The sequence below is a fragment of the Somniosus microcephalus genome, chromosome 14 (genome assembly GCF_052327205.1).
Source record: "Somniosus microcephalus isolate GS21.2 chromosome 14, FLI_Smic_1.0, whole genome shotgun sequence".
NCBI classification, from domain to species: domain Eukaryota; kingdom Metazoa; phylum Chordata; class Chondrichthyes; order Squaliformes; family Somniosidae; genus Somniosus; species Somniosus microcephalus.
This window is the reverse complement of record NC_141000.1, coordinates 101380068-101400675: the sequence shown is the minus strand read 5'-3', so window position 1 is coordinate 101400675 and position 20608 is coordinate 101380068. Positions and strand designations below refer to the sequence as shown.

The following is a 20608-nucleotide window of genomic DNA, read 5'->3' as shown; positions in this document are numbered from 1 at the left end:
GTACTTAAGTTGGGATTAAAGAAAAGAAAATGACTAAACTTAGTCAAGACATCCAAATGTTCTTAGACTTTTGTATGCAAGGTTCTGTGTAGCACATACCTCTTTTGTTTTGTTACTTTTGCTAGTACTGGTGTGATAATCATTGAGTACAATGTCAAATGTGTTCCAAAGTTAGATTTACTGGTCCTAGATAGACAAAACTAGAGTGGAATGTTCATTAGCTACCATCACTTGCTCTGTGTATAATGGAAATTGACAAGTAATCAAAAGTCCTCAAATTTTTGTCCTACACATGTGGTGCAACAATGCCCTTGGCACAGGAACGAGCACACTTAATAATACATCTAACAAAAATATATAGTTTTATTTAGCAAGAAAAAGGGATTAATACAAATAACAAAATATTACGCTGTTTTGATATCTCTCACAAGGCATAAATTCGGGATAATCAGAAGGCAGATGATTGGAGTACAGGAAACTTTCTGGCATCCGGCACGGACGGGACCGACGTGTTGCCGGTTCATCATCAATTCCGGATAACCGAACGCTATAGTTAAACAAACCCTGTTGCTTAGCAACAGCTTCAAAACAATCAGCACAGCTTGCAAGCATCTCTGTAGCTTAGCAACAGCTTCAGTTAGACGCTTGCACAGCCAGAAATGAGTTTAAAAAAAAAAAGTAACTAAAAGTAAAGAAAAGTTACATGAACCGACATTTCCGGTTATTTAGTGGCCGGTTAATCGAAAGTTTCCTGTATTGATCATAAAGGTTCCATTGCAAATTCTTTCACAAGCAGTTTTCAATTTGTTTGTACACTGGTTGGCAAATCCATCAACTTTAGCCCTTTCAGGATTGGAGTAACATTCCTGCACTAAATAGCCTAATTCTGCTTCATATTCTTTAGTAATGTATAATCATTTTATAGATGTATGATAAAAATATAGTTCAAAAGTTGAACATTTCCAGATAATTTAACTTTACTGTTTATATATAAAGAAAAGAATGAACTTGCATTTATGTAGCACCTCAGGACATCCCAAAGCGCTTTACAGCCAATTAAGTATTTTTGAAGTGTAGTCACTGTTGTAATGTAGGCAAAAACCAATTTGCACACAGCAAGATCCCACAAACGGCAATATGAACTACGTGACCAGATGATCTGTTTTAGTGATGTTGGTTGTGGGATAAATGTTGGCTTGGAGAACTCCCCTGCTGTTCACATGGAATCTTTTACATCCACCTGAGATAGCAGACAGGGATTCAATATAACATCTCATCTGAAAGATGGTACCTCCAACAGTGCAGCACTTCAGCACTGCACTGAGGATGTAACTAGTGGAGTAGACAAAGGGGAACCGGTAGATGTGGTGTATCTGGATTTTCAGAAGGCCTTCGATAAGATCCCACACGAGGTTGGTGAACAAAATTAGGGCACATGGAATTGGGGGTAATATACTAGCATGGATTGAGAATTGGTTAACAGACAGAAAACAAAGAGTAGGGATAAACGGGTCTTTTTCAGGGTGGCAGGCTGTGACTAGTGGGGTACCGCAAGGATCGGTGCTTGGGCCCCAGCTATTCACAATCTATATCAATGATTTGGATGAGGGGACTAAATGTAACATTTCCAAATTTGCTGCTGATACAAAGCTAGGTGGCAGTGGCAGATGTGAAGAGGCTTCAAGGGGATCTTGACAGGCTCAGTGAGTGGGCGAGAACATGGCAGATGGAATATAATGTGGATAAATGTGAAGTTATCCACTTTGGTAGAAAAAACAAAAAGGCAGAGTATTTCCTAAATGGTAAAACATTGGGGAATACAGATGCTTAAAAGGACCTGGGTGTCCTTGTACATGAGTCACTGAAAGTGCAGGTGCAGCAAGCCATTAGGAAGGCAAATGGTATGCTGGCCTTCATTACAAGAGGATTTGAGTACAGGAGTAAAGAAGTCTTACTCCAATTATATATGGCCTTGGTGAGACCACACCTGGAGTACTTTGTACAATTTTGGTCTCCTTACCTAAGGAAGGATATACTTGCCATAGAGGGAGTGCAATGAAGGTTCATGAGATTGATTCCTGGGATGGCGGGACTGTCGTATGAGAAGAGATTGAGTAAACTAGGCTTGTATTCTCTTGACTTCTGAAGAATGAGAGGGGATCTCATTGAAGCATACAAAATTATTACAGGGCTTGATAGGATGGATGCTGGGAGAATGTTTGTTTCCCTTAGCTGGGGAGTCTAGAACCAGGGGCCACAGCCTCAAGATAAAGGGTAGGCTATTCAGGACTGATGAGAAGAAATTTCTTCACACAGAGGGTGGTGAATCTTTGGAATTCTCTATCCCAGAGGGCTGTGGAGGCTCAGTCATTGGGTATATTCAAAACGGAAGTTGATAGATTTCTGACTAGTAAGGGCATCAAGGGATATGGCGATCGGGCCGGTGAATGGAGTTAAGGCAGAAGATCAGCCAGGATCTTATTGAATGGCGGAGCAGGCTCGAATGGCCTACTCCTGCTCCTATTTCTTATGTTCTTATGTCAGCCTGGCTTATGCGCTTAAGTCTCTGGAGTGGAGTTTGAACTACAATCTTTTGACTTGGAGGCGAGAGTGCTACTACACAAATAAAGTGCTTGAATCTTAAGATACTGCAAATCCTTTGTGGGAATTGGGGGGTATTGAACAAAAATAATCATCATGTTGTATATAATGGTGAATAAGAGTGTTTGTAAATGGAAGAACGATCAAAATGGGAGGTAAATATAGTATTCCAATCTATCTGTGCAGCCTGTATCTTTCAGTATCATAAAGTGTGTAATATTTGTACATCAAGTCAGTCATGATGTATTGCTTCAGTAAATTTGCTGGATTACAGCAATAGCTGAACCCACTATTGACTATCTGATTTAAGCTGCAGCAGGACCATGGTAAATATCAGAAGCTGTACTCCAGGTTCTGGACTTGTATTTACTATGCCACAGAAGATCTACTCTTTGTTATGAATTAGACTCGAGCAAATTTAATACTCAGTAGGGTTAATGTGCTGAAATCTTGAACTATTGGCTACTACCTTCAATGATAAATGCAAAAGAGGAGATAGCAGCTAATATGCGTTTGCTTACTGAGGCAACAGTGCTTCCTACTAGAAATATAGAGGGATCAGGGGATAGAGATCACTGAGAGGAAATAAAAATGTGAGAGCCAGTAATACTGTATTTCCAGAATCTTGCCTGGATGAGTGCAGCTCCAACAAGACTGAAGAAGCTTGACACCATCCAGGACAAAGCAGCCCGCTTGATTGGCATACCATCCACCACCTTAAACATTCACTCCCTGCACCACCGGCACACCGTGGCTGCAGTGTGTACCATCTACAAGATGCACTGCAGCAACTCGCCAAGGCTGCTTCGGCAGTACCTCTCAAACCCGCGACCTCTATCTCTTAGATGGACAAGGGCAGCAGGCGCATGGGAACACCATCACCTGCCAGTTCCCCTCCAAGTTGCACACCACCCTGACTTGGAAATACAGGTAGACTATCCTTTATCCGAAAACCTCGGGACCAGCCGTGTTTCGGTTTTCGGAAAATTTCGGAAGGCGGGTCGGCGGGGGTCCGCAGTCGTGGCTTGTCCGTCGCTGCTAGCCTGGAATGCAATGAAGTTCCGCATTTCCACCAACAGGTCGTCGTGCTCGGTCGGAACAGGGGCCGGCACCACCGCGGGCTCAGAGCTCTCGTTGCTTTCGAGCCTTTGGAAGAGAGTCAGGTGGTTCGGCGGGGGGTCGTGCGCACGACTTGCGCTGACCCTCTGCTCAGCGTAAGTCGGCGGGGGGTCGTGCGCATGACTTACGCTGACCCTCTGCTCAGCGTAAGTCGTGCGCCACTCTGGTCATGTCGTGCGCACGACTTACGCTGACCGAAAAAACCTTCGTTTTTTTTTTTAGAGGGTTTCGGTTTTCGGAAGTTCGGATAAAGGGTAGTCTACCTGTACATCGCTGTTCCTTCATAATCGCTGGGTCAGAACTCCCTCCCTAACAGCACTGTGGGAGTACCTTCACCACAAGGACTGCCGCGTCTGAAGAAGGTGGCTCACCACCACCATCTTGAGGGCAATTAGGGATGGGCAATAAATGCTGGCCTTGTCAGCGACGCCCACATCCCAGGAACGAATAAAAAGAAACTAGAGATGATCCTTGTATTTCTTTTGAGCTGAATACTGCAGGTGGTGTAACAATCCCTGCAACTTCAAAAATACAAATGAACACTTTGTTAATTTTTTTGAACTAAAGCGAAACCACTAAAATAAGTAACTTTTATGCCAACTTGTGCGTCTGATTTTTGTAGTGAAATGAAGAAAATCCTTCTGCAAGGGATTATCCTCTGCAATCGAAATTATGTCCATATTGAGTTTTACAGTTATTCTGTGACTGTGAATGGGCGCAGAACAGTGCATGTCCATCTTGCCATTCTCTGGGATTTCTTGGTGGGATGCCTTATTGTTCTATGTGAGGAGAAACAGCAGTCGCTTTGCTTAAAAAAAAAAAAAAAAGAGCGAGGGGAAACGAGTTAATTTAAATCGCCCATCCTTTCTGCAGTCTTAAGATGCCTAGAATGTGTGCAGATTGGTAATAGTGGGAAATGGGACCACTGGCAAAAGGTCAAAAGATTAATCGTTTTCATTGTTAATGTGTTGCCCTGCGTGCAACGGGCGCAAAGCACATTCCAGCTATTTGTTTTTTGGGGATTTCTGGACATTATTACTGCTGCAGCAAATATTGCTAATCACATTCTTGACAGAGTAATAGATAATCCTTTCATGCTTTCTAGAAATGTATGTGTTTTGACTTAAATAGATTAAGAGGATACATTTTTATTTGTTGCATCCTATATTTTGAGTAATTCTCTTGCGTGTATAAACCTTTTGTGAAGGCTGCTCTAATTCTAATTAGAGTTCACTGCAAGTGTACAGCTTATCCAGTTTGATCACAGTACAGGAAACTTTTTTTTTTATCCGGCATGGACGGGACCGACGTGGTGCCGGTTCATCAAAAATTCCGGATAACCGAACGCTATAGTAAAAGATAGGGAGAGCTGACAGCTCCGTATAAAGCAACAAACCCTGTTGCTTAGCAACAACTGTAGAACAATGAGCACAAGTTTCAAGCGTCTCTAGCTTAGCAACAGCTGCAGCCACACCCTTGCACAGCACAGATGGAGGAAGGCAAATAAATATGAAGTAAAACCTACTCCTGAATTTTGCCGGTTAACCAAAATTTCCGGTTATTTAGGTGCCGGTAAATCGAAAGTTTCCTGTATATGCTCAGAGAACCAATGTGGCTTAATCAGCTTAAATGGATGCTGCAATATTTTTTTTTCTTAATTATCTGCTGGGTTTGTATTTTAAATTGACTTGCAATGAATGGTCTATATATATCAATGTATTTTTACATTTTTTATTAAACTAAGTAACACTTAAATTTTTTTTATATTATCCATTTACTATTTCACAAAGTCAGGATTCAAACAGTTAATGAGTTGGTACTTTTCAGAGGAAGTATTTAATTGTGTAGCCTGTAGCCAAGAATACATTATCTGAATATTTAAAACTCTGTCTGTGCGTGTATGGCTTACCTATTTCTGTATACAGGAAACTTTGTGCTATCCGGCACTGATGGGACCGAGCTGCTGCCGTTCCCTCAAAACTGCCGTACACTCCAGAGCTAATGTTGAAACATACGGAGATTTTCATCTCCGTATGAATCAACAAACCCTGCTTAGCAACAGCCTCAACAGTCGGCAAGCGTCTCTGTAGCGTCTCTAGCTGAAGCTGTTGCTTAGCTACAGACGTTGCAGAGCTTGACTGTTCAAAAAAAGCAAAGAAAAGAAACGAAAAGAATAAAAAACGGCTCCTGATTTTTGCCGGTGGCTCGAGCTTGCCGGACGGTTCGCCTCCGGATAACAAAGTTTCCTGTATTAACACTAAATTCGTGCATGCTTCACAAATACTAATGTCCTTCTCTTCACTATAATCCTCTTGCTTCACTAAGGAGCTAGAAGCCCAGCACCTACAAGGAAAGAATTCAAAGGTAAAAATGACATGATATTTTAAGAGACATTTTGATTCATTTCCCTAAATGCTCACCTGTGGTTATAATATTTACATCTACAAGATATTTTGCATGCTGTGTGTAGAACTGAAATGGTTTTCTCTGCCCTTCAGTAAAGTAGGTGTTTCTGTTTAAAAAAATAGCATTGTTACTTCAATTTTGCATCTTTTCTTGTCCCTGCAGATCCCAAACCATTCCCAACCCAAGAGTGTACTGGCCTGTAACCTGCTGTTATGAGTTTGTGTCAGAAGGAAATGAACTATGGGGGTGTGACTTACCCTTTCATTTTAATCTCTGTGGGAGAGATTCGTACTTTCCTCTAAGCACACAGGCAATAACATAAAAAAACACATAGGGCATAGGTGGCACGCATCCACTATGTAACTTGCTATACAACCATCAATAATTAAATTGTATAGTATTGATGAGACATTTCATACTTGCTTTGCTCATTTGATGAGCAGTAATAAGAGCATCCTTATGTAGGAGTAATTGATGACTATCTCCCTCACTCTCCCATTCCATTAATGAGAATAGTATCTTTCCATTTGCATTTAGTGACTTTTAATATAACATTCCTTTGACTTTGCACATGGAAAAAATTATTAATAATTAATGGTTGAGATAGAGATTGTCAATGCACCAAATTTGCCATTTCTGCTTTGTTAAAATTCTTATCTGATGAAATAATCACTTTTTGCTTCTGATCAATATAAAGTGGGAACAATACTCAACAACAACAAATAATTTTACTTCCTTCGTTAGCAACGGATCATTTTTAACATCTAATTATTTCCAAATCTTGTACTGCAGGAGCTATTCCCCTTCCATTTTGGCCAGGTTGCAGAAACTCCGTCTCCATTAATATTTTCCTTTTTTGTTTTGTGATTTTTTTTTTTTGTTAAATGCGATTGTAACTCTTGTAACTCATGCATCCTATGTATTGAGCTAAACAATCACAAACCGCTATCTAACGAAATCAGTAAGACTATAGTAGGCATTGATAGTGCACTACACAAAGTGTTGCTCTCCACTCTGCTCAGTTCTGCTTGACTATTACTCCCACTAATTGTCTGTTGGAAACTCAATATTCGAGTATGCCACACAGTGTGGGCTATCTTCTTCCTCGCCAAGTACCTTTTTTATTTCATTTGTGCATCTGCTTTTGTAAAAGGTAAATGGGTAAACCTGCAGCTCTGTAAATAGTTAGATTTTCACCTGTATTTTGGCTTGGTTTACTTTGCTGTTTTCTGCCCTTGGTGTGTCCATTGTGATGGTTTCTGTGTAGAGAACATATTTTCTTTTTATTTCCATAAGGTCCTGGGGCACCAGTCAGTCCAGGGTTAGCTAGAAAGGAAATGGAAGGTAACTCTTGTTCGTCATGTAACAGAAGTATAATGCGTTGGAGTTAAACGAAGGAAATCTTTTTTAAGTTTGTGTTAAAAATAACTATTAGAAATAATTGGTTGTTGCATGCATAAAGTTGTGATATTAACTTGATTTGTCTATGGAACTTTGTGGCTTGTGTTCTCTTCACTTCCAACATTTCATTGGAATAGAAACTTTACAATCTTTCCATGAAAGCAGAATGTAACTTTAAAAATAAGACACAGCAGGTATACAAAATATTCGTACTTAACAATTTCTGAATGGTTGTTTGAAATGTAGTGCAGGCAGTATGCCTGCCTTCCCAAAGATGGTCACAGGATCTAGTGCCAGGGATGCATGGATCAATCTTTCATTCTCTCTTTTTTTTTCTCTCACTCTCTCCACCCTCACTCCTTCCCTCCCTTTCTCTCCCTCCGCGTCCCCCGCCCCATCCCATCTCTCTCGCTGTGCCTCTATTTATCTTTCTCTCTCCTGAAACTGTTTAATCAGTTCTCAATCAACGCACTATTGCTGTGTGCTATAACTGAGAGCATTAGCTATGAATCACTGACTGCACAGCAGTTGACTAAGGTTGCTGCAAGTGTCACTCTTGTCTGCCTACAATACTGATAGCGTTTTCATAGCAAGTTTGTATTCGTGCACTGAAACAGTCAACTTTGTTCAATTGAAAAGAACAATAGTTTAATATATTGGTTAAACTCCATGACACTTCCGATTAAGAATTCAATTGAATTGGATAGGCAAATGTAAAAAGTTGCATCAGTTATAAACTCAACCCCTAGAGGAAGCCAAGAGGCATTTCAATAGGAGTAAACAATCTGATTTTATTATTTAACATTGAAATGTGGATTAACTGATTCCTTAAATCTGTGCCCATCTTTCCCGGAACTCCATGTTTGAATCCCTCTAATCAGGTTTCCGCTCCTACCACAGTACCAAAACAACACTTATCAAAGTCACAAATGACATCCTACGAGACTGTGACAAAGGTAAACTATCCCACCTTGTCCTTCACTACTTGTCTGCAGCTTTTGGCATGGTTGACCACACCACCTTCCTCCAACACCTTTCCACCTTCGTCCAGCAGGGGGGGACTGCACTCGCCTGGTTCCACTCTTATCTATCCAGTGGTAGCCAGAGAATCACCTGCAATGGCTTCTCTTTCTGCTCCTGCACCATTACCACTGGTGTCCCCCCAAGGATCTATCCTTGGCCCACTCCTAGTTCTCATCTCCACGCTGCCCCTCGGCGACATCGTCCGAAAAAAGCGTCAGTTTCCACATGTACGCTGGCAACACCCAGCTCTACCTCACCACCACCTCTCTCGGCCCCTCCACTGTCTCTAAATTGTCAGACTGCTTGTCCAACATCCAGTATTGGATGAGCAGAAATTTCCTTCAATGAAATATTGGGAAGACGGAAGCCATTGTCTTCGGTCCCCGTCACAAATTCCGTTCCCTAGCCACTGATTCCATCCCTCTCCCTGGCAACTGTCTGAGGTTGAACCACACTGTTCGCAGCAGGCAGTTTGTGACCACATATCCGTGCTATCACTAAGACTGCCTATTTCAACCGCCATAACATCGCCCGACTCCACCTCAGCTCATCTGCTGAGATCCTCATCCATGCCTTTGTTACCTCTAGACTTAGAAACATAGAAGATAGGAGCAGGAGTAGTCCATTCAGCCCCTCGAGCCTGCTCCGCCATTTAATGAGATCATGGCTGATCATCCAAATTCAGTACCCTGTCCCTGCTTTCTCCCCATATCCCTTGATCCCTTTAGCCTTAAGAAATATATCCAACTCCTTCTTGAATATATTTAATGAATTGGCCTCAACTGCCTTCTGTGGTAGAGAATTCCACAGGTTCACCACTCTCTGGGTGAAGAAATTCCTCCTCCATCTCTGTCCTAAATGGCTTACCCCTTATCTTTAGACTGTGACCCCTGGTTCTGGACTCCCCCGCCATCGGGAACATCCTTCCTGCAGCTAGTCTGTCTAGTCCTGTTAGAATTTTATAAGTTTCAATGAGATCCCCTCTCATTCTTCTAAACTCTAGCGAATATAAGCCCAATCAACCCAATCTCACCTCATACGTCATTCCTGCCATCCCAGGTATCAGTCTGGTGAATCTTCGCTGCACTCCCTCCATGGCAAGAACATCCTTCCTCCGATAAGGCGACCAAAACTGCACACAATATTCAAGGTGTGGTCTCACCAAGGCCCTGTACAACTGCAGCAAGACATCCTTGCTCCTGTACTCGAATCCTCTCGCTCTGAAGGCCAACATACCATTTGCCGCTTTAACCGCCTGCTGCACCTGCATGCTTACCTTCAGCGACTGGTGCACAAGGACACCCATGTCTCGTTGCACTTCCCCTTCTCCCAATCTATTGCCGTTCAGAAGATAATCTGCCTTCCTGTTTTTGCCACCAAAGTGGATAACCTCGCATTTATCCACATTATACTGCATCTGCCATGCATCTGCCCAATCACCCAACCTGTCCAAATCATACTGGAGTTTCTCGGCATCCTCCTCACAGCACACACACCCACCCAGCTTTGTGTCGTCTGCAAACTTGGAGATATTACATCTAGTTCCCTCGTCTAGATCATTAATATATATTGTGAATAGCTGGGGTCCTAGCACCGATCCCTGCAGTACTTGACTATTCCAATGCACTCCTAGCTTGCCTTCTACTTTCTACCCTCCGTAAACTTGAGGTCATCCAAAACTCTGCTGCCTGTGTCCTACTCACATCAAGTCCCGTTCACCTATCGCCCCTGTGCTGGTTGACCTACATTGGTTCCTAGTTCAGCAACGTATCGATTTTTAAAACTCTCATGCTTGTTTTCAAATCCCACCATGGCCTGGCCTCTTCCTATCTCTAATCTACTCCAGCCCTCCAAGATAGCTGCGCTCCTCCGATTCTGGTCTCTTGAGCATCCCCAATTGTAATTGCTCCACCATTGGCAGCTGTGCCTTCAGCTGCCAAGGCCCTAAGCTCTGGAATTCCCTCCCTAAACCTTTCTGCCTCTCTTTCCTCCTTTAAGACTCCTTAAAATCTACCTCTTCATCTGCCCTAATATCTCCTTATGTGGCTCGCTGTTTGATAATGCTCCTGTGAAGCTCCTTGGGACATTTACTATATTAAAGGTGCTATATAAATACAAGTTGTTGTTGTATGTGTAATCTGCACATTCAGTACAGCAATCAACGTGAAATTTGCTTAATTCCCTCCACATGCTGCGTAGTACCAAAAAGCCCAGCACAAGGCAGAAAAGAACCAGAAGGTAAACTTCTATTTAAACTGATAAACAAATATATACGCCTGTGTATATATATTTGTTTAAGTGTAAAGATGAAAATAAAAACCATTTGATGCTACCCAGTGTTTTTTTTTCTCTGCAGGCCGTGGCCAACCATCTCCACAGGCAATCGTGAGTTCAGCTAGTGCAGGAGCTGGTGCTGCCTCCGCCTCCAGACCGGTATGTTAGAGTTCAATAGAGAAAATGTTCCGATCCTGTTGTGTATTCAATGTAACCAGAGGGGGAGATTTAATTACTTTTGCTATAATTCTAAATTAATGTGGACTAACTTATTTGAAACTTTTAGTTACATTTCAGTTCTTTCATTACAGAGCATACCACCACGAGCTGGGGTTATCAGTGCACCAGCTAATGTGCCCATCAAGCCAGCTGTAGGACTGCCACTCTCAGAAGCTCAGAGCAAAACTCCAGAACTATCAAAAGGTTTGTATTTCTGAGCATGTTAAAGGAAACCATTTCTAGAGTTTCCCTAATGGTCCGGTTTCCAATTCTTTCTACTCTTCCTTTATAGTTTCCATCTCTTCCCACTCTGAAGTTAGTGAACAATAACCATTTGCATTTATATACTGTGTTTAACTTGGAAAATGTCTGAAGACACTTTACTGAGGGGCAGAGAGGTGGAGGGAGGAAGAGGAAACGATTAGGGAAAGGACACCAAACCATGAAGGGAAAGGGTAGGGTGACCAAAATGTTGGTCAAAAAGATGGATTTTGAAAAGACTTTTAAAGATGGAAATAGAAGAGAAGTTATGCATTTAATAAGAATATTCCAAAGACTTTGCCACCAGTGGTTGAGGCAAAGAGAGGAGACAATGGACAAATGGCCAGAGTCCGGTGTGGGAGGGGATAGAAGGCTGCAGGAGTTTGCACAGATTGAGTTGGGCAGGGGTGATGGGCGAGCAGGACATAATACAGTACAGGATACAGGCAAATGTGTTCGATCAGTTGGAGTTTATGTAAAATTGGAGGCCATCAAGAAGGACATTAGCGCAATTGAGTTTTGAAGTAACAAAAAGATTTGTGGCAGAGGGATTAAGGAAGGTGCGGAGGTGGGCAGTGTTATGGAAAAAGAAATAAGCAGCTTTAGTAACTGATAAGATGTGGGGTTTGAATCTCAGCTGAGGGTTGAACAGGATGCTAAGATTTTGCACAGTCTGGTGCAGTCCAATTGAGTGACCAGAAAGAAGCATGAACTCAGTGGCACAGGAGTTGAACACAAGCTATCTGATCTTGTGTCTATGCTGCTTTGCAGTCGGTTACTAGAAGATATGTGATGGTTGCGTGTGCTGAGTTACTGACCCATTGACTTTCCTGTCATGAGGGAAGCAGTTGAATTCCACTAGAGTTGTAGTTAGCATTGTGGCAACCCAGGCAACTTTTTTCCCTCTTCCTGAACACCGTTTAGTCATGACTGAAGAAAGTAGTTATGACTGTGAGGAGAGTAGTTATTCCTCATTTAGTGACAACAAATGTCTTTTCCCCCAGCTATGATACTTTGTAATAACAAAACACCACTATCTGTGGATGGCCCAGATTGCCATATACAAATGTGATCATGGCTATGGCCCTTGATTGCACTCTTTCATTACCTCCACTTCTCCCTCCATGACCCAATTGAAATCAGTTATGGATGCAAGCTCTTGTTCTATCATTGCACTTTGGGATCAGTTTGATGCCATTTTTAAAAATCCTTTTACATTCACAATACTGGTTACTGTCCTTGTTTTTATTCCTTTTAAATAAAAATTAGTCTGTATATGTTGTGTGCGAAATGTTCAATGTTTGGGTTGAGCATTACTTTTGCTGCCAAGATAAATGAGGAAGGAAAGTAATACACTTTGAAAACTGAGTGAACTATCAGCTAGATGGAGAGTTTCAAAATAAACTTGACTATATTTACACCGAGTCCATGCGCCCCTTAAAATAGCATGCTGAGTAGTCTTGTGCAGCTATGTCCCAGCAGAAAGTTGATGCCACCAGAGGGGAGGCCACAATTTTTTAATGTGAGAGTGTTTTTATTACATGTTATATTTCCTCTATCAATATTCTAAATCATTATGCTGATCCTTATCAGTCAACGGTATATTCTGTTGAATTCAAAATACAAGCTTCAAATTGCAAAGACTTGCACTGGAATTCACACCAATCTGTTTTGAATTGCAGCCCAGATCTTCATGTTGGCTGTTTACAGTACTACAGCAAGAACTCGATGAAGAATAAACTCCAGCTTAATTTTTTTTAATTCTTAAAAGTTTCCTGCAGAAAGCTCTGAGAGGTTTGACAGTGTAGTTCATTGACTGTTGCGCACTGAGTTACTGTTATCCTGTAGCTCGCTCTTTAACTCTACCAGCTGATGATATAAACTGGTATGGTCCATCACCAGTAAGGTATTCTGCAGTATTAACTGCTGATTTTTGCATATCTGACCTGCTACCCGTTCTAAAAGAACTGGTCAGATCTATGAAAAATAAGTCAGTGATTCTGGATTAGGACATGATAACTTTATTGAAAGATTTTTTAATGATGCATTTTGAGTTATCCACTTTTCACTTTTTTGTAAATACTGAAATATAGTTCAGAGAAACTTAATTGATCTGCAAAATTGCAGATATAAAGGAATCTTAAATATCACTTTAAAGTGATAAGTAAATGTCATCTAACACTTTTTCTGTCTGTCAATTAGGACCAATACTCTTGCCGGAACCACTCAAGCCAAAAGTTGCTACCCCTCTTCCACTGCAACCTTCCCCAATAAGTTCACAGAAGCTACAGGAGCCTCTTAAACCTGTTGGTTTGAAACCTATTTCTCAGACACCGCCACCTTCTCATAGCTTAGATCATCTAGCACCGCAGGCTCCACCCCGCAGCAAATCCGCCCAGAACCTGCCAGTAGAACCTGTTATTGCAGAGCAGGTAAGTAGCAACACAATGGTATCTATTAAATAACACTGCTTTATATATAGATAACCGAAAAACATTTTTGTGTAGAACACCCCTGCATGTGTGAGATCTTACAGAAAATGGGTCCCAGTTTCAAAGTAACTTAATATCACACAAGACTGAAAAGCCAGTGAACAAATCATTCTACTATTGACTGTGAACTAATTTTGTGAGCAGAACATCTTCCTTACCAAATCTTTACATATCTCTAAGTCTCCGCTATATCAAAGTTACTAGCCCTGATTTTAACTCTGGACGCGAGTGTGGCGCACCGGGGCAGGGCAAGTGGTAAGCTCGCATGATGGCGCCGGCGTGAGACACAAACATTTTAATACCTGGGCCTCACCCGCACATTGAATGTCAGACTTCTGCTCGATCCTGGCAATAAGCACGAGATGGCCAGTCGATAGGTGGGAACAGGATATTGGGCAGCAGGAGCCTGGTAATGGGAGTTGGTGGGGGAATGGTGGAGCCTGGGCAGGGGAGGTCCAAGGTTTCGATGTGGGGTCTGGAAAAGCACTTCTGTTCCTCCTGACCCACAAGAAAATCCCCCAAAAATTAGAAGTACTTGCCTTCCTGGGCCTCTTCTGGTCACGCTCCTGTTTGATGGCAGGTTTCATTGGCAGGGCCGGCACTGTGCGCAACTTGCAAGATTCGTAATTAAAATCGCGTTGGGTTCCTCATTGTGTCCTCGGATCCCAACTTTGACATTCATGAGGCTCACGCCTGATGCTTTCCAAAATCCAGAAGTTAAACTGGTGGCAGGTGGGGGCACGGTGAGAACGGAGCAGTAAGTACTTTACTGTTGTTTTACCTCTGCTTGTCCCATTCTCGTGCACGGGAGATTAAAATCAGGGCTACTCAGTCAGCCCACTGCTAGGTCTACCAAAATTGTTTCTTCAGTACCTGCCTATTATACTGTAACCTCTGCTATTATCAGTGTGTTTCTGACCAGTATCTTAGTACTTTTAAGGTGATTTCAAGGAAAAAATGCAATTATTGAGGGAAAATATTCATTAACATCATTTAAAAAAAAATTAATTATACATGTAAATTTTAAATAGTGCCATGTAATAACTTAAATCCATTATATTCATGATTGGAAGCTTTATTTTGTGGTTAAATATATGACAGCCTTCCTCATGGAACAACCAAACCTGAATATGTAAAACTGAAGCCTGGCCTGTCACCAGTGTGAAACTTTTATTCATATTCCCTTTTTAAAACTTGTGTTTTCTTTATAATCCTTGCATTTCCAATGCCACATTCTCTTTCCCTAATAAGGGGGGGCAGCTAACCTGCTCCTAAATTTTGTAATAGTCCTGCTATGTGAAGGGTCATTGGGTGTTCCTTTCCCTTTGTGCCTCGTGTCCCTTTTTGTTAAGACTTCAATTGATTAGTCTCAATTGGGACTGGAAAGTCACCATGTAGGAAATTATAGATGTTAACATGTACTACTGCTCCATGATGTAGCCCATTTGGCAGCCAATCATGAATTTAATAATTTTTTAAAAAATTCCTCAATGATTTAGCAAGTTTGTAAAGTGCATAGCTGAGCCATACGGACCAGGTAGTTCCCAGACTTGATCCTTGATTGTTCCTGAATTGGTTAGTCTGGGCCAGGGCAGCAGTAACGGCAGTACAATTGGCATCCGTATCCTTAGGTTAGAGAAGGGAAAAATCGACCAAAGTTCCCACCCCTGATTGCTACTCAGTGGCCCTTGCTGGAAATGTGCACGTGTAGATATCAGGTGAGGACAGAGTTAAGCTCTTTGGAGAAAATCCCTCAGAAGTCAAACAGTTTTTTGATGCTCATTGTTACAGCTCGTGCTTGAAAAATGGCCATTTGGGCATGTCACAATAGAGCTACTGGCACAGTGGAACATTGCTCTAGCAAGGAGTTGATGCCTTCATGAAAGGGGGGACTGAAAATTATTGGGGAAAATATTCATAGCAACATTAAGACTCATTTGCATTGTTAAGTTGATCATATTTGTAAATTTTAAAAGTACTCATTTAAAATATACCAGTATCCCAAACCTGTGGTCATCTAATGACCAACTAATGACTATTGTCCATTGAAAGGGAGTAAGGGAGATAAGCAGGGTCTCTTTGGGGTTAAGGTGGCTCCAAGATGACACAGCTAGTCATAAAAAAATTGGAAACAAGTCCGTGGCATAGAACCTGAGCCGCAAAGTATTCCAGGGCACTTTTGATGATTTTTGAGCAACCAGTTATGATTGGCGCATGGAGGGGGTAGACTTGTTTCTGGGATCTGGGATAGTTCCTGCTCATCTCCAGATAACCTGCAAGCTATTGCCTTAATGGGTTGGATGGTTTTGGCTGGACAAGCAGTGGAAAGATTACCAGTTCTCTCTGCTGGCAAGCTGCACAGTTTTGGCTGGTTAAACCCCAGAAATATCCTGCATACACTTTGGTGTCCCTCAGCTCTGACTCTTTCCAAATTGTTTATAAGCTCTTCGACTTGGGTAAATGTATTGTGTGTCTACAGAGAGAGTATGTGCACTCCATATCTGGCAAACGGAAACTCTACTTCAATGGATTTCTTAGTAATTTGGTTTGGAAACTCCTGAGCATGGTTTCTGTGGATGTCAGAAGCAGGCAGACCAAATAAAAACAGAATCTGAGCTTCTCAAAAACTGCTACTGCCTCTCTGGATTATTATATTCCATTGCATAGATCCTTTTATTTTTGATGGGATGGGGTGGCATCAAATAATAAAGTATTAAATAAATGTAATAGTTCCAGGGGAATTGAGTAATACTAAATTTTAATGCAAAACTGCTTTTGCCACGGAATAAGAAAGGGATTCAGTTCCCCACACTGCTCAATTCTCAATTTGAACTATGCTGAGCTATGCCTAATTCAGTTCTGGCATTTCCTTGAAAAGTGAAGGAAAATTAGATAGTATTTTGCAGCCTGTGTGATGATTGCAGCCTCCTAATGGCTAGCCAAGAGGACATATGCAGAGGTGCAGTAACCCTTACCCTGCAGCATCAATGGTAGCAAACATGAGCAGACTGTAGAATGGGATTAATTTACCCAGATATAAAGTTATCAATGTGAGGAAAATAAAGCAAAGAACATAGCAGAAATACTCCCTGTAGTTTGTGTGGTTTAAACGAAAGACACTAGAACTGTAAAATGGTTGAGGCAGAGACCATTGCCTCATTTATGGGAAAAATTGGATAATATTAGAGGAAGATGCAAGGCTGTGGTGAGTGAGCAGGGTCGCGGAATGAGTTTCGGACTGCGCTAAAAAGGAGCCGGCAGACAGAATGGGCTGAATGCCCTCCTTCTGTACCGTAAACTACTTTGGTTTGTGCATAATGAATTATTAACTTATGTTGGGAAATCTAATAATTGAATATTGCAGTGTTTGATTTATATTGTATATATATCCTATAGTCCAATCTTCAGTTGTATTTGGTAATGCACTTTAGTTTTACTTCTAGTAACGATTTTAAAGCACAACAGCAAACTTGTTACAGGGATTTATCATGGTCATAACGGCACATTCAGCCCATAGTCCGTGCCGGCTCTCTGTACAGCAATCCAGTCAGTCCCATTCCCCAGCTCTATCCCTGTGGCCCTGCAAGTTTATTTCCCTCAAGTGCCTATCCAGTCTCCCCTTTAAAAACATTGAGTGTCTCCGCTTCCACCACTTCCGTCGGCAGCGAGTTCCAAGTCCTCACCACTCGCTGCATAAAGTTTTTCCTCACGTCCCCCTTGTATCTCTTGCCCAAAACCTTAAATCTGTGTCCCCTAGTCCTTGTACCATCAACTAGTGGGAACACCCTTTCCCTGTCTAACCTATCCAAACCAGTCATAATCTTGTACACCTCTAACAAATCACCCCTCAACCTCCTTTGCTCTAATGAAAACAAAGCCAGCTTCTCCAACCTGTCCTTGTAGCTAAGATCCCCCATCCCCGGAACCATTCTGGTAAATCGCCTTCACATCCTTCCTAAAGTGTGGTGACCAGAACTGGATGCAATACTCCAGTTGTGGCTTAATGAGCGCTTTATAAAGGTTCAGCATAACTTCTCTACTTTTGTACTCAATACCTCTATTTAGAAAGCCCAAGATCCCATATGCTTTGTTAACCACTCTCTCAATATGTCCTACTGTCTTCAGGGACCTATGCACATTCACTCCCAGGTCCCTCTGTCCCTGCACACTCTTTAAAACTGTGCCATTAAGTGTATATTGCCTCTCCCTGTTCCTTCTGCCAAAATGCATCACCTCACACTTCTCTGCATTAACTTCCATCTGCCACTGGTCTGCCCATTCTGCTAGCCTTTCTATGTCCTGTTGCAGTCGATTGGTATCATTATCACTGTTTGCCACACCCCCAAGTTAGGTGTCATCGGCAAATTTAGAAATTCTATTTTGTATTTCAATATCCAGGTCATATATATATCTGACCCTGTCTACCATCCTCCAGTCTGAAAAACAGCCATTTACCACAACCCGCTGTTTTCTGTCCTTAAGCCAATTCCTTATCCAAGCTGCCACTGACCCACCTATTCCATGAGCCTCAATTTTGTTAACCAGCCTTCTATGTGGTACTTTGTCAAATGCCTTCCTAAAATCCATGTAGACAACATCCATTGCATTCTCTTCATCAATCCTCCCTGTTACTTCACCAAAAAATTCAATTAGATTAGTCAAACATGATCTGCCTTTTACAAATCCGTGTTGGCTCTGCTTAATTAGCTTAAACCTCTCCAAGTGCCCGTTAATTTTTTCCTCGATTTATTGTTTCTAAAACTTTACCCACCACGGATGTTAAACTGACCGGCCTGTAGTTACTAGGATTGTCCTTGCACCCTTTCTTGAACATTGGTGTCACATTTGCCACTTTCCAATCCTCGGGCACCTCCCCCGCATCTAGGGAAGATTGGAAAATTATGGCAAGCCCTTCCGCTATCTTCTCCCCCAATTCCCTTTGCAACCTGGGATGCAAGCCATCTGGACCAGGCGACTTGTTCACTCTAAGCATACCCAGCCTTTCTAGTACATCCTGCCTATCAATTTTCACCCCTGCCATTGTTTCTACCTTTTCTACTTCTACCGATATTTTGTCAGCATCCACCTCCTTAGTAAACACAGATACAAAGTACTCATTGAGTATTCTAGCCTTGCCCTGCACCTCTAAGCATATACCACCACCTTTGTCCCAAATAAACCCCACCCCGCCTCTTACTACCCGCTTACTGTTTACATGTTAGAAGCTTTTTGGGTTCCCTTTTATGTTGACCACCATTCTACTCTCATATTCTCTCTCTGCTAATTGTATTTTCATTTTCACTTCCCCTCTCAACTTACTGTATTTGGTCTGGTTCTCCCTTGAAAAATTCACCTGACATGCATCATACACCCTCTTTTTTTTGTTTCATCATCTTCTCTATCTCCCTCGACATCCAAGGAGCCCTTGCTTTAGTTCCCTTACCCTTCCCTCTTGTTGGAATGTACCTAGCCTGTACTTGGAACATCTCCTCCTCAAAGATCACCCATTGTTCCATTACAGTTTTTCCTGTCAGTCTTTGGTTCCATTTTACCCTGGCTAGATCCTTTCACATCCCATTGAAGTTAGCCCTATTCCAGTTTAGAAGTTTCACTCTAGATTGTTCCTTGCTCCTCTCCATTGCTAATCTAAATCTTATGATACGATGATCACTCGTACCCAAGTGTTCTCCCACAAACACTTGGTCGACCTGGCCCACCTCATTCCCCAGCACCAGATCCAGCAATGCCTCCTTCTTAGTTGGGCCAAGAACATACTGGTCAAGGAAATTCTCCTGAACACATTTCAGAAATTCCTCCCCCCTCCTTTTCCTTTACCCTAGCATTATCCCAATCGATATTTGGGTAATTAAAGTCCCCCAATATCATCACTCTATAGCTCTTGCATATCTCTGCGATTTCCCTACAGATTTGCTCCTCTACTTCCCTCTCACTATTTGGAGGCCGATAGAATATCCCCAATAGCGTGATCATACCCTTTTTGCTCAATTCTAACCAAATGGATTCTGTCCTTGTCCCCTCAAGAGCATCCTCACTTTCCAACACTACAATGTCTTCCTTAATCAGCACTGTCACCCCACCTCCCTTTTTTTTTCCTTCCCTATCTTATCTGAACACCTTGTACCCTTGAATATTAAGTGTGCAGTCCTCACTGTTTTTAAGCCACGTTTCCATTATTGCCACACAGCTAATTGTGCTTGTAGCTCACCAACCTTATTCACCACACTGTGCATTTATGTAAATGCATTTTTGAATTTTTTGTAATTTTTCTTAGTCTGCTCCTCTCTAATATACTACTTCTGCCTCTAGTACTATCCAACACACTCACACTCTTATGTACCATATTCCTCTTTTCTACTCCTATATGCTGGTGCCCATCCCCCTGCCAAGCTAGTTTAAACCCTCCCCAACAGCACTAGCAAACCTCCCCGCGAGAATATTGATTCTGGCTCTGTTGAGGTGTAACCTGTCCGGCTTGTACAGGTCCCACCTTCCCCAGAAACGGTCCCAATGCCTCAGGAATCTAAAGCGCTCCCTCCTACACCATCTCTCCAGCCACGCATTCATCTGTTCTATCCTCCTATTCGTGTACTCACTAGCACGTGGCACCGGGAGTAATCTGGAGATTACTACCTTTTGAGTCCTGCTTTTGAATCTCTTTCCTAGCACCCTAGTCTGCCTACAAGACCTCATCCCTTTTTCGGTGATACCGATATGGACAACGACCTCTGGCTGTTCACCCTCCCCCCTCAGTGTCCTGCAGCTGCTCAGTGAAATCCTTGACCCTGGCACCA

General features: G+C 42.1%; 1 protein-coding gene and 1 long non-coding RNA gene across 10 annotated transcripts in view; one reads left to right on the top strand and one right to left on the bottom strand.

The window, feature by feature from the left end:
• synj1 (synaptojanin 1) overlaps positions 1–20608 on the top strand; it is a 105784-nt gene that overhangs the window by 74096 nt on the left and 11080 nt on the right. For 6 of the 9 annotated variants that reach the window (XM_086007063.1, XM_086007061.1, XM_086007062.1 and 3 more), the window contains 4 exons: positions 6046–6084; positions 10907–10983; positions 11136–11247; positions 13507–13736. In XM_086007063.1, coding sequence (XP_085863189.1) covers positions 6046–6084; positions 10907–10983; positions 11136–11247; positions 13507–13736 — 458 coding nt within the window. Of the gene's footprint in view, positions 1–6045; positions 6085–7422; positions 7471–10749; positions 10789–10906; positions 10984–11135; positions 11248–13506; positions 13737–20608 lie in introns of all 9 variants that reach the window. The other 3 variants (XM_086007068.1, XM_086007064.1, XM_086007067.1) reach the window with 2 other exon arrangements.
• On the bottom strand, positions 340–9283 carry LOC147107769 (uncharacterized). Its single transcript, XR_015080863.1, has 2 exons — positions 7324–9283; positions 340–6232 (listed from the first exon to the last, which is right to left on the bottom strand). It is a non-coding gene; the product is annotated as an uncharacterized LOC147107769 (long non-coding RNA).